Source organism: Plecotus auritus, assembly GCF_963455305.1.
Source record: "Plecotus auritus genome assembly, chromosome: 10".
NCBI classification, from domain to species: Eukaryota; Metazoa; Chordata; class Mammalia; order Chiroptera; family Vespertilionidae; genus Plecotus; species Plecotus auritus.
The window spans coordinates 6,470,142-6,485,146 of NC_137785.1; the positions used below are offsets into that span (position 1 = coordinate 6,470,142).

Consider the following 15,005-nt stretch of genomic DNA (forward strand, 5'->3'; position numbering starts at 1 on the left):
GCCTGCCCTTCAGCTGCAGATGTCCCAGGAGGTGTCTTTCCCAGGATCTTCACAGGCCGGTAACACATTCTCACAGTGAAGTTACAGAGAATTCAAAAGGCGGGCAGATTGGGATTGAAACCAGAAACTTCCTGCCTCTGATTTGCCTGGATCCTTAAACCCTCAGTGAGGAGGGGGGAGGGGAAGGGCAGCCTGCTCTCTCAGCCCCTCCCTGTCCCCCCATCTGAATGGAGAGGCAGCTTGAGTTAGGGAAGCAGACGGATGGGGTGTCAGAGACAGACCCAGATATCCATTCATGGTTAGGCACCTGATGAGATAAGGTCCAATCCAACACAGTGGGGAACATATTTTAATTTACGTATTTTTCAAGGGATAAAAATTTCCTGGTTGTAAGTTGTGGTCTTTGAAGTCTTTGAGTTCTGGGAAAGGATTTTCAAATGAATATTTTGACTTCAGTAGTCCTAGTCCATATCACCTAGTTAAATGGATATTAATATTAATGTAAAATATTTCCTGTTAGTTTTCCTTATATCTGGGAAACAATACAATTTTAAAATCAATAATATTAAAACAGAGTTATAAGAATAACTGTTTTCATTTTACTTAGTTTATCACCATTTTTTATTTTGATGATTTTTCAGTATTTTCATGAATATAGGTATTCATTCGCGTTTTATAACTGTTTATTTACTTTAAAGATATGACTTGTTTAGAAATCTGTAATTTAGAGTAAGTCAGAACAGAGGATTATATTTAAACTATATTAAGTATTAAATTGCTTTAGGCCAGTGGTCGGCAAACTCATTAGTCAACAGGGCCAAATATCAACAGTACAACGATTGAAATTTCTTTTGAGAGGCAAAATTTTTAAACTTAAACTTCTAACGCCACTTCTTCAAAATAGACTCGCCCAGGCCGTGGTATTTAGTGGAAGAGCCACACTCAAGGGGCCAAAGAGCCGCATGTAGCTCGCGAGCCGCAGTTTGCCGACCACGGCTTCAGGCCAATAAAATATCACCCCTTAGTATTGCCACCCGAAGCCAGAAAACACACCACATATAACAGATAAACACATAAAGATAATCCATTCTACAAAGATGGTGACAAACTTACACACTGAAAATGGCAACAATTCTGAAGAAAGCAGTTACAAATAAACTGAAAGACATTCCTCTTTTAAAAAAATACATTTTTATTAATTTCAGAGAAGAAGGGAGAGGAAGAGAGAGAGAGATAGAAACATCAATGGTAATAATAGAGAGTGCCGAAACAGGTTTGGGTCAGTGGATAGAGCGTCGGCCTGCAGACTGAAGGGTCCTGGGTTCGATTCTGGTCAAGGGCTTGTACCTTGGTTGCGGGCACCTCCCCAGAGGGAGGTATGCAGGAGGCAGCTGATCGATGTTTCTTTCTCATCGATGTTTCTAGATCTCTATCCCTCTCCTTTCCTCTCTGTAGAATATCAATAAAATACATTTTTTTAAAAAATGATGAGAATCATTGATCAGCTGCCTCCTGCATGCCCCCTACTGGGGATCGAGCCTGCAAACCTGGCATGTGCCCCTGACTGGAATCAAACCCAGGACCCTTCAGTCCACAGGCCGATGCTCTATCCACTGAGCCAAACCAGCAAGGGCTGAAAGACATTCCTTAATATGTCCAAATGTACACAATAGATTACTTATCAAAATTCAAGACAGTTTTAGCTGTAATTTAAGCAAAAGAGATTCAGGAGAGGCAAAATACTTCAAATGTAGGAAAGTAGGAAGACTCACTTTTTTTTTTTTAATATATTTTATTGATATTTTTACAGAGAGGAAGGGAGACGGATAGAGAGCTACAAATATTGATGAGCTGCCTCCTGCACACCTCCCACTGGGGATGTGCCCGCAACCAAGGTACATGCCCTTGACCGGAATCGAACCCAGGACCCTTGAGTCCGCAGGCCGACGCTCTATCCACTGAGCCACACCGGTTTTGGCGGAAGACTCACTTTTTTACAATGAAAAACATTTTACAAAGCAGGAGTAACCAAGTGGGTGTGATCCTGGATTAACACAGATCCACACACCAATGGAACGAAGGAGAATGCCCTGACAGAAACCCCGATGAAGCCTCACCTGCATCAAACAGGAGCCTTCTCTGTGGCAGAGGATACAATCCACAGGGGCAAATGCAACCTCCAGAAATGATGTTAAAAGTGATCTACGACTTTCCAACCTTTCTGTGGATTTCCTCCTTAAAACTGATAATGGAATGAAATGCCCTTCGGTAGTGTTGTCTGCTTCACAACATCCCTCTCTATTCTCAATGGTGAAGTTTGGAAGTCACTGACTCACACATTTAGCTTCAAATATATTATGAAAGCACTCAGAAAGATTTCCACATGTGTTGGAAACTAACAGTTGAAAAGGATTATGTCAGGAGCTAATTTGCTGCCCTCCCCCCCGATCCCCGCCCCAGGCCATGCAGGCAGATGTTGGTAGTGAGGCTGAAGCAACTCTGCCAGAACTGGGATCTCAGGGAGGGGCTGGAGATGGGGAGGGGCTTGAACCCAGGAACATGCCTGCCATTGGAATTCATGTAAGCACTTTCATTAAACAAAGAGTTGCAATGGTCTGTGTGAGGAGGAAGAACTAGAAGGTGAAACCACAACTCTCCCTGGGTAGATGGGCAATTTCATACTCACACCAGCAGCCTTTCCTGCTCCCTTCCTCCTTCCCCAGGGAGACCAAGACTCAACATGGCTCAGTTCCAGAGCCTTTCAGAGGGACACGACCTGGTGTATGAGACTTGGGTGACTAAAATATGTGATCATTCAGGACAATAGCATTGCTTAAAAGTAAACCTTTTAAAGAACATTGTGATAAACTGCATTACTAAAAGAAATGCAGTGTCCAACACTTGAATTAAAGTACCTTGAATACTGTTTTTTCACTACACACCTGTTATTTCATCAAGCATTTGAATATAACACTGAATCAAAAATAAACACATCAAAAAAAAGAAAATAAACACATCAAAAATAAACATTGCCCATTTACCTCAGAAAGACATTGAACTATCCTTCCTTGATAATATTATCCATATAAAATTTCAAGCGGCCTGCAGACTGAAGGGTCACAGGTTCGATTCCGGTTGGGGACATGTGCCTTGGTTGTGGGCACATTCCCAGTAGGGGGTGTGCAGGAAGCAGCTGATCAATTTCCTCTCTCATTGATGTTTCTGACTCTCTGTCCCTCTCCCTTCCTCTCTGTAAAAAAATCAATAAAATATATATTTTTTAAAAAAGAATATGTACAGACAGGTTATTCTATCTCCTCCAAAGGACCCCACTGCTATCAGATAGGACCCCACTCCTGTGACCTCATATAACCTTAATGACCTCCCTAAACCTCCCATCTGGAAATACAGACATATTGGGGATTAGGGCTTCAATATATCCATTTTGAGGGGACACAATTTAGTCCTTAAGAGTGCTTCAAGCTCATTATCTGCTTATAAAACCACCCCAAAACAGATTCTCTTAATGCAATGATACTTCAGTATTTCTTATGAATCTGTGGGTTGCCCAAGTGGTTCTTCTGTTTCATGTGGTATTGTGAAAAGTTTTTTCCCTAGATCAAAACATGATTTCCAGAAACAGAAAAAACAAAAACAACATGATTTCTCGTGCTTCCAGACTTCCATCCTATTTCCTTCGCTTGCAGCATCCACTAACAGTCTCCTTCCAGCTTCTTTCCACTAGTCAGTCCCAAGGCCATGTTACATGCATTAGGTTTTTATTACTGAGCACCTCAATCTCAGGAACTCTTTTCTCTTACAACGAGTCTTTGTTGTGAAATAAAACACCCCAATGTTTAGTGGCTTAAATCAACCAAAACTCAACCTTGCACGTAATTCCGGGTGGCTGAGCCCTTCTCTGCTGCTTTCACTTAGGCTCATACACGCAGGTGCCTCCATCTTGCAGGACAGCTGTCTGGGGCCCCAGGGAGCTGGGAAATACCTTGCTTTGAAGATATTTTTAAAGTTGTTTTTTTTTAAAAAAAAAAACAACAACAACAACAAAAAACTAAATTTAGGAGAGACAAAATGGCGGCGGAATAGACAGCCGTGACCTGAGCCTTGTCCCGAAGCAAATAGAGGGAGCAGCTGAAATGAGTGGAATCCAGCCCGAATTGGCAAAGGAGGCGCAGCTAGTGAGAGAGTTTGCAGCTGGGAAAGGCAGGGATCTCCCGATGAAGAAAACAACTCCAAGACCATGTGGATTCCTGTAACAGAGAGGAATTGATAGGTCTGCTCCAACCATGAAGACAAGAGGAGAAACAGTCCAGAGATGGAAGACGCTGACGACGCCTTGCCACACTAGCACTCAGCAGATGTGCATTGCAGCAGGTTGCCAAGGACCAAACCAGAGAGGGTAGGACCTGCATTGCCACCATGTGCCCACCATCCAGATATCATTGCTGACATGTACACATAAGGAATTGTTTGACACTGTAATGGGGACTCAGAACTGTTGGACATTGAAATTGGGACTCAAACATTTTTGTTACTATATGTTTATTTCTCGTCTGCATAGGCAAGATTTTTTAAAGGAAAGAAATGGGGAAAAAATAGATACAGAGGCAAAGAAGCATTGAACAGACTGTCAAACTACAGCGGGAAGGCAGGGGAGGTTGGGCGGGGGCTGTAAGAGATCAGCCAAAGGACTTGTACGCATGCATATGAGCATAACCAATGGATACAAGACACTGGGGGGGGGGGGGCAGGTAAAGGCATGTACTGAGGGGTAGGGGAAGCGGGGGGGGGGCGGTCAATGGGGAAAAAAAAGGAGACATATGTACTACTATTTGTAATACTTCAAACAATAATAAAAAAAAACAAACACCAAAAAAAACCAACTAAATTTAGAGAGGAAGGCAGAGATGGAAACATCCATGTGCAAGACAAACATCATTGGTTGCCTCCCGAAAGTACCCTGAGGAACTCTGGAATCACACCTCCAATCCGGGCATTTGCAGGACCAGGAATCAAACCTGCAACCTTTTGGTGGAGGGCACTGCATGCAAATGAGCCAAACGGGACAGGGTTAGAAATACCTTTGCGATAAACTTCTTTACGTCATGATATGTCTATGTCAGTCATATCTCATATAATGTAACTTCAAATTTACTCTAAGTCCCTTCAAAGAGAATCTACAGCTCAGCAGGTGTGGCTCAGTGGATTAGAGTGTCCTCCCTCCCACAGGGTCACAGATTTGATCCCCACTCAGGTCTGGTACCTGGGTGGAAGGTGTGACCTCCAGCCTGCCCTGTGTGCCTGAGGGAGGCACCAATTGATGTGTCTCTCTCATATCAATGTTTCTCTCTCTCCCCACTATCCCTCCCACTCTGTCTGAGATCAATGCAAATATCCTTGGATAAGGATCTTTTAAGAAGAGCAACTACATTTACTTTTTTTTGAATATTTTATTGATTTCAAAGAGGTAGGGGAGAAAGAAACATCAATGATGAGAGAGAATCAATGTTCCACTGACTCCTGCATGCCCCTTATTTGGGATTGAAGGGGAAACCCAGGCATGGGCTCTGACCAGGAATCTAACCCGACCTCCTGGTTCATGGGTCAATGCTCATCCACTAAGCGACACAGGCCGGGTCATAAAGTTTAGTCCTTATATTACTAGAGTCCTGGTGCACGGATTGGTGCACTGGTGGGATCCCTCCTCCGCTTGGCCTGTGGGGATCGGGCCAAAACTGGCTCTCCTGCATCTCCCCAGGGATCCCCAATTGTGAGAGGATGCAGGCCAAGCCACAGGACCCCACTGGTGCACAATTGGAGTCAGGGAGGTACCATGGGGGGGTTCCATGTGGTGTCTGGCCTGTCTTGCCCAGTTTCCATAGGCCAGACCCCTGCACCAAACTAACCTACGAGTAGGAGTGTCTGTCCCCTGGTAGTCAGTGCAGGTCATTGTGACCAGATGGTCAAATAAATGCTCAGACACTTAGCATATTAGGCTTTTATTATATAAGATTATAATCTATCTGGTCGCCCCATCACTCCCAAATCCCCCATTTCTTGTTTTCTGAGTGATGTCATGTATGGATAACAAACCTGCCAAATATACAGTATACACTGAAAAAGACACTGGGATATATTTTTAGGTCAAGATTCATTCATTCTGGCCTACCTACCTTGCAGGGTGCATCCCTGACCCGTACAGCAGGTACCAATTGACGTCTCTCTCTCTCTCTCTCTCTTACAAAGAAGTTTCTCTGTCTGTCCCACTTCCTTTTACTCTCTCTAAAATTAAATGGAAAAATAGCCTCAGGTGAGGATTCACAACAAAAAGATTCATTAATGTTGTCCTGGCCAAGGAGTAACTTTGCTGGTTGGAACCTCATCCCAATGTGCCAGGATTGCGGGTTCGAGCCCTGTTTGGGGCACATCTAGGGGTCAAAATAAACAATAAAGGAATCATTAATTCTGAAACATTCTGTGTGGTTTCACATTCGCTGTAACGTAAGCCTAAAAAGAAGTAAAACCATTGATCAATATCCAATAATTACATTTCTCTTTATACCCACAATAAGAGTTAGTGAGCATCTAATATGAAGTTTGTTTCATTGAAAAAGGTTCCATCTATAAACAAGCAGCAGGACATTCTCGGCCTAGTGACTAGACATGAATGGGAGTAAGCTGAGTGCTGGGATCTTGGTTTATTTTATATTTTTTGTCCAAAAGCAATGTATCTCCCAAACATTGAATCTGTATCATCGTGAGCATTTTATTATTCAAAATAATGAAATTTGCCCAGACAGCATGGCTCAGTGGTTCAGCATAGAACTATGAACTAGGTCAGGGTTCCATTCCTAGTCAGGGCACATGCCCTGGTTGGGGGCTCCATACCCAGTGTGGGCTATGCAGCAGGCAGGGGATCCATGATTCTCTCTCACCATTGAACTTTCTATTTCGTCATCTCCCTTCCTTTCTGCAATCAATAAAATTTTTTTTCAATTTAAATATATAAAAATAAAATAATCAAGTATTATTAGGATCAAAATACTTTCAAGTTTTTCAAAACTCATATTACTTCTAAGAAAACCAGGAGGCCCTCCATTGGAAATAAGCTTTTAAAAGTGTCTGTGGAACATACAGATGTGATCTGGTTTATGCAAAATCCACCAGCACCATTTCCAGAATTTGCACAGTAAACATTATAATGAATATTAACTTACTTCAAGTTTAAAATTATTTTGGGTTTAAATGATGCCAGCAAAAATTTGAAAGGTGGTTTTACTGTTTCCTTTTATGTTCACACTAGAGGCCCAATGCACAAAAATTCATGCAAGAGTAGGCCTTCCTTCCCCTGGCTGCTGGCACTGGCTTCCCCCCAGCACCCAGGACCTGGGCTTCTTCCCTCCTCCAGCCATGTGCAGGCACCCAGGACATGGGCTGACTTCCTTCTGGACCCGGCTTCCTCAGGAAGGACATCCAGAATGACCCTCAGTAGATGTCTAGTCATATAGCATATTACCCTTTTATTATTATAGGTAAGGAAATTAATTCCTCACCACAAGTCTCTGCATGAGGCAGTAACACGGAACTTGGCCACAGGCTTTGGTGAGGTGATCGCTTTGAGAAGGGGTGTCGCTTCACACATGGACTAGAGCCTGCAAGTAGGCTCTGGACTATCAGCCAGGTTGGTCAGTAAGGATTGCTTAGGGGTCCCATCTGGATGGATGCCCTGGCTGCTCTATACAAAGCAGGACCAAAGAGACTTCATATAAAGTGATGTATTAATGTGCACAAATGCACAGGAACCCAATAGGGAAAACAACACAGACAGAAGAAACAGCCTTTGCCTGCTTTTATGAATGCATTTGAGGTTACAGAATAGAATTAGGGTGTTTCTGAGTCAAAAGTATTAATAACTTATAACAACATGTAAAGTTGAGAGATAGAACTAAGGTTAAAATTGGGGTTTAACGTGACAGTGTTAAAATGTATCATGAATGTTTTTTTAAAAATATATTTCATTGATTTTTTTACAGAGAGGAAGGGAGAGTGATAGTTAGAAACACAGATGTGAGAGAAATATCAATCAGCTGCCTCCTGCATACCCCCTACTGGGGATGTGCCTGCAACCAAGGTACATGCCCTTGACCGGAATCGAACCCGGGACCTTTCAGTCTGCAGGCTGATGCTCTATCCACTGAGCCAAACCAGTTAGGGCAGAATGTTATTTTTCTAAGTATACTTTTAGTAGAGACCTGGTGCATGAAATTCATGCATGGTACAGTCCCTAGGCCTGGCCTGTGATCAAAGCATGAGCATCTGGCATGGGAGGACCCCCATGCGTGCTGTTGTGAGAGTCACTGCATCCAAGTCCCCATGTGGAGATGCAGTGAGCACAGCCGGACACCACAGGCCCGGGCGCAGTGTGGGCCTCTGGGCCACCCAGCGGCGCCACAGGGAAGCCAGGTGGGCAACTCGTTCTCTTCCGGCCAGCCTCGCAGACTGGCTTCTGTGTGAACCCAAGGGAAGCCCAAAGAGTCCCTGCAGTCCCAGCGGCTGGGAGAGGCTGCACAGCTGTGGGGAGGGCTCCTCATGGGTGCCAGCACCTGAGCACAGGGGGCTTCCCTGCACCGTGAGCCCTGGTTTCCCAGGTAGCAGGGGGAGAGGGACTTCATTGGACACCCTGCATTCTCACCAGACATGAGGACCCAGATAGCTGGCGAGAGGTCTCAGAACATCACCGATGCCCAACATGTTCCATGCCACCACCTGGTGGTCAGCGCATGTCATAGCAAGCGATGAAACTTCCATTCTCCAGGTCGAAACTCCCCAGTGGACTATTTCCCTATTAGGCTTTTATATATAGAGGCCCGGTGCACGAAATTCATGCACAGGGGTGGGGGGGTCCCTCAGCCAGACCCTCTCCAATCCGCGACCCCTCGGGGGATGTCCGACTGCCAGTTTATGCCCACTCTTTTAACAGATGACAGCTCTATTGTTGTTTTTCTTTTTTTTTTTTTTTTATTTTTTTTTTTAAATATATTTTATTGATATTTCACAGAGAGGAAGGGAGAGGGATAGAGAGCTAGAAACATCGATGAGAGAGAAACATCGATCAGCTGCCTCCTGCACACCTCCCACTGGGGATGTGCCCGCAACCAAGGTACATGCCCTTGACCGGAATCGAACCCGGGACCTTTCAGTCCGCAGGCCGATGCTCTATCCACTGAGCCAAACCGGTTTCGGCTGTTGTTTCTTTCTTTTCATGCTTAAACCCATTGGAATTAGTAGGTATTCAAAGTGTGCATATATTTTGGGGACACATCCTGTATATCTCTATTCAGTGGTGAAAGGAACCAACGGCCAGTTTGGAACCCCCAGACAGGGAACCTCGCTCATTCCCCACACATGTCCCCACTGCACTTCCCACTTTTGCGGGCAACAGAAGAATCAATGTTTTCTCTCATTAACGCAGAAAAGGACATCCTGTCAATCGCTGCCTGGCAGGCACACGATAGGCCTTGGATGAGCGAGGCTCAGTCAGGGTGGCCTTCACTCATGGGCAAGAGCACCCCAAGTGCACATTCCTTCTCTGCAGTCGCCCCGACTCTCCTGCCATTTCTCTGAGATGACGAACCTCCTTGCCTCCTCTGGGTTCCCAATCTCAAACGACGACTGAAGGCACCTCAGCGAGGGCTGCCCTGCGCCCACCAGGTGTGTCTGTCAGCACCTGCTCCTGCCTCAGCACATGCATTAGCCCCATGGAGGCAGTTTTGTCGCTGCACTAGACTCCGTGGGAATAGGGTGTGACCACTGCACCCTCTCAGTCATATCACAGGTGCCCACCCTGAGTACCCAGACATGCTCCAAAGGACGTGAGTGTGCTGGAGGGGACGTGCGCACGTCGTGTAGGGAATGAAGGCATGCCGGGGTTGACGGAAGTGCAGAGGAGGGGCAGGGGATATGTGTGTGCACCATGGTCCAGGCACACATGAGTGATAGGGCGCTGGAGGACATTCACACACGATGGGGAAGAAGAGTATGCGCTCACCAGAGGCCTGCACAGATCCGCAAACCCGCACGTTGCGGCTAGGAGGATGTCAATCTGGCCCAGCACGGTGACTGTCCCTGTGACTGCGTACCTTCGGGGCCAGGAGGCTGCATGGGGATCAGCCAGCAGTGATGGCGAGGGCGACCTGCTGAGAGGGGTCCACAGATGACCAGCATGCCTTCAGTCGTAGGGGCCACCGCCACCACAGCCACCTTGTCACTTGGCTCTGTGCTACCTCTGTCACTGGGGTCCTCCCAGGCCCTTGGTGCAGGGAGCCAGGCTGCCCGCCTCCTCTGGGGCCAGGCGTAGTCCAAGGGTGGGATCTTCCCATAGGTCTCGCTGGAAATAGCTCGGGGAGGGTGCCTCAGGGCCAGTGGCAATGAAGAAAGTGGGGGTGTGGCATGGAGGTGATGCCTGCGCTTCTGTTAACTTACACAATGTGTTTTATACTACAGCATGTAGCAGAGGCTGTAAGCGGTGCCAAGCGGAGGCTGCGGGACGAGCTGAAGCAGCGCCTGCGGGCCATCAGGACCACTCACAGCCACTGCTGTTGGGCCCCGCCTACCCCAGCCCTGGGCAAGCAGCAGCAGCCATCAGGAGCGTTCACAGCCACCAACGCCAGGATTTAAGACAGGAAGAGAGAGGGAGCGATAGAAATATCAATGATCAGAGGATATCATGAATCAGCTAACTCTTGCATGCCCCACACTGGACACTGAGTCACCAACCAGGGCCTGTGCCCTGACCAGGAATTGGACCCTGACCTTGTGGTTCATAGGTCGAAGCTAAACCACCGAGGAACGCCAGCCAGTGCTTTCTCACATTTTCTACAGTGTAAGGTTTCCTCCACTGTAAACATCTTTGTTATTCAGTAAATTATGAGCTGTGGGTACAGGCTCTTGCACATGCTCTAAATCTGTAAGGTTTCTCTTTAGTATGAAAGTCTCTCATGTACAGTAATATAAAAATGCCTTTTAAAGGCTTTTATACATTTTTCACATTCAGAAGGCTTCTTCCCATTTAAAATTCTGTGATGTTCAGTAAGTTATCACTGTTGGTAAAGGATTTAGGACTCTCCTCACATCCGTAATACTTCTCTCCAGTATGGACTCTCTGATGTGCTGAGAGGTTTGAGCCATTGCCAAAGGATTTGCCACATTTTCCACATATATAAGGCTTCTCTCCAGTATGAACTCTCTGATGGTAAATAAGGGCTGAGGAATGCCTGTAGGCTTTGCCACATTCTCTACATTTATAAGGCTTCTCTCCAGTGTGAACTCGCTGATGCGTGGTAAGGTTTGAGGACCAACTAAAGGCTTTGCCACATTCTCTACATTTATAAGGCTTCTCACCAGTGTGAATTCTCTGATGTGCAGTAAGAATTGAGGCCCGGCTAAAGACTTTGCCACATTCTCTACATTCATGATGCTTCTCTCCAGTATGAGTTTTCTGATGATCAGTAAGGGTTTGGGATTGCCAGAAGGCTTTGCCACATTCTCTACATTTGTAAGGCCTCTCTCCAGTATGAACTCTGTGATGATAAGTAAGGGATGAAGACTGCCTAAATGCTTTGCCACATTCTTTACATTTATAAAGCTTCTCTCCAGTGTGAACCCTATGATGTCGAATAAGGGAAGATGAATCGCTGAAGGCTTTACCACATTCTCTACATTTGTAAGGTTTCTCTCCAGTATGCACTTTCTGATGTCGAATCATGTTTGAGGCATGGAGGAATGCTTTACCACATTCTCTACATTTATAAGGTTTATCTTCAGTATGAACACCTTGATGATTAGTAACACCTGTATGGCTGGTTAAGGATTTGCCATATTCTCTATATTTGTAAGGTTTCTCTCCAGTGTGAATTTTCTGATGACTACTAAGGGTTGAGGGCCAGATAAAGGCTTGGTCACATTCTCTACATTTATACGGCTTCTCTCCAGTATGAACTCTCTGATGTCGATTAAGGGTTGCAGACTCACTGAACGCTTTGCCACATTCTCTACATTTATACGGCTTCTCTCCAGTATGAACACTCTGATGACGATTAAGGGAGGAGGACTGACTAAAGGCTTTGCCACATTCTATACATTTGTAAGGTTTCTCTCCAGTATGAACTTTCTGATGTCGAATCATGTTTGAGATGTGGAGGAATGCTTTACCACAGTCTCTACATTTATAAGGCTTACCTTCAGTATGAACACTGTGATGATTATTAAGAACTGCATGGCTGTTTAAGGATTTGCCATATTCTCTATATTTATAAGGTTTCTCTCCAGTGTGAATTCTCAGATGAATACTAAGGGTTGAGGGCCGGCTAAAGACTTTGCCACACTCTGAACACTTATAAGACTTTTCTTCTTTATGATTTCTATGATGTTGAGTATGTCTTGAGGACTGACTAAAGCCTGTTCCGTTTTCCCCGAGTTTGTAAAATTTTGCTGTAGTAGGATTTCCTCCTGTATGTACAGTAAGAGATGAATGACATTTAAATGGTTTGTCACATGCTTTACATTTGTAAGTCTTGTCTGCAGTGTTAATTTTCTGATTTAGAGGACAACTTGAAGGCCAATTAGATATTTTACCAGAATCTTTACATTGAAAAGGTTTTTTTCCACTATGGATTTTTTCCATTATATTTAGATTGAATATTTGACTGAAGTCTCTCACACACGGATTCCATTTGTAAGTCTCCTCCCCAGTATGAATATTCTCCTGTTCAACGTAATTTGAAGACTGCTGAAAAGACTGGACACACTTACTTCCATTGTATGCCTTCTCCACGATAGGAATAACCTGATGTATGTTGTGATTGGACATTTGGTCAATGACATTTCCACTTTTATAATGGTCCTCTGCAAGCTCACTTCTCCGATAATTAAAATATGACTTTTGCTTATACTTTTTCCAATGTTCAATCCACTCATAGTTGCTATTTCCGTTATGTGTACTCTGGTGATAATGGGAGATAGAGAGACCTTTAGTAACAGTTATAATTTCATTATAACTTTTTTCATAAGAACCATTTTGTGATATTTATTAAACCAAGATGGTTGTAGAGAAAAAGCTTTCCTAATTTATTAAAATTATAGACAAAATAATAAATACTAGTATAAAACATTGTCAGAGGAAGAAGAATGAATCTTTGTTTAAAAGACCGCCAAATTTGCCGAAGCCGGTTTGGCTCAGTGGGTGGAGCGTCGGCCTGCGGACTGAGGGGTCCCGGGTTCGATTCCGGTCGGGGGCATGTGCCTTGGCTGCGGGCGCATCCTCAGTGGGGGGTGTGCGGGAGGCGGCTGGTCGATGTTTCTCTCTCATCGATGTTTCTAGCTTTCTGTCCCTCTCCCTTCCTTTCTGTGAAATGTCAATAAAATATATTTTAAAAAAAATAAAAATAAAAATAAAAGACCGCCAAATTTCCCAGTCATCATGGCTCAGTGGTTGAGCTTTGATGCATGAACAAGTATGTCATGGTTCTGTTCCCATTCCGGGCACATGCCCTGGTTCCAGGATCAGTTCACAGTGGGAGGCATGCAGGAGGCAGCCAATGAATGATTCTCTCATCATTGATGTTTTCCACTCTCTCATCCTCTCCCTTACTCTCTGAAATCAATAAAAATATATTTTTTAATAAAAACTATCATAAAAGATTGCTAAATTGAGCACATTTAATTTTATGGATACAGTATAAATCTACACATTTTAGAAGTGTTAAAATGAAAATTTAATGCCACCCTACATATTACACAATTCAAATGATTATTTACACTACAGACTATGTGAATTCCTAGTTTATCCCGATTCCCTTTCCAAGAATGCATAAAAGTAAAAAGTTGTTTTCGACCAATACGTGCAAAAACACACTGATCTGCCCTAACTGGTTTGGCTCAGTGGATAGAGCGTCGGCCTGCGGACTGAGGGAGTCCCAGGTTCGATTCCAGTCAAGGGCATATACCTTGGTTGGGGGTAAATCCCCAGTAGGGGGGGGGGGTGCAGGAGGCAGCTGATCGATGTTTTTCTCTCATCGATGTTTCTAACTCTCTATCCCTCTCCCTTCCTCTCTGTAAAAAATCAGTGAAATATATTTAAAAAAAACACACACACACACAAAAAACACACACTGATCTGCCAATGTAACTGACTTTAAACTAGGAGGTTTCCCAAATGCGTAATATACTTGATCTCTATAGGTAACAAGAAATTTATTATGATAACTGTTCCAGATTAGTTCTGTTTATATTAAAATCCTCCCTTCTCATCACACTCTTCCAGAAATTCCAAGGCTTTCATTAAGTGTACATTATCAAAACCACACCTTTCATATCTTACCAGTATTATTTCAGAGAATAAATCTGGTATTCCGGGATTTGGCATAAAGGCCTGGTCATTTTCAGATAACATAGCTGAAAGAAAACAAATTTTCAGTTTTGACAATCAGGTGAGTGCACTTTGATGTTAACAGCAAGTATTGACCAAATGACATTTTTGAGTACTCCAAGAGCCAGTGAAGGTTGCAAAGAAAGCTCCAGATAGGTACAATGAAGAAAAGTCACATCAAAGAGGAACAAAGAGTTGCTTACATTTGCCAATGATACCTGCTCCAACACCCTGGCACACAATGGCCATATTATAAAAACACTCCCAATTCCCAGTTTCTTCGCTGGAGAGACAGAAAGATGAGGGAAGTGCATGTTCAATGATATCTCTGTTTTGAAGAACATGTGTCTGCTGTGCATGACACAGTGTGCAAACAGAATGATGGCAGTACATGTGAGGGCCCTGCAGTGGCTGCTACAAAGAAACAATGAGAAAGTGTTTGAGCACCACAAAGACAGTGGTATTGAAGATGTATATCAAGCCCAAAAAGATACCGTGGGCCTCAGAAAGAAACAGGGAACAATTCAACTGGGAAATTAAACACATAACCAAACCAAGAATA

General features: G+C 44.2%; 1 protein-coding gene across 3 annotated transcripts in view; it reads right to left on the minus strand.

The window, feature by feature from the left end:
- Positions 1-6,003: 6,003 nt before the first annotated feature.
- LOC308235437 (uncharacterized protein) overlaps positions 6,004-15,005 on the minus strand; it is a 56,153-nt gene continuing 47,151 nt past the window's right edge. For 2 of the 3 annotated variants that reach the window (XM_080644242.1, XM_080644241.1), the window contains exons 4-5: positions 14,396-14,469; positions 9,057-13,018 (exon numbers count right to left, since the gene is read on the minus strand). In XM_080644242.1, the coding sequence (XP_080500368.1) occupies positions 11,087-13,018; positions 14,396-14,469 (2,006 nt within the window). In that variant the 3' untranslated portion in view covers positions 9,057-11,086. Of the gene's footprint in view, positions 6,447-9,056; positions 13,019-14,395; positions 14,470-15,005 lie in introns of those variants that run through there. The other variant, XR_013959180.1, reaches the window with a different exon arrangement.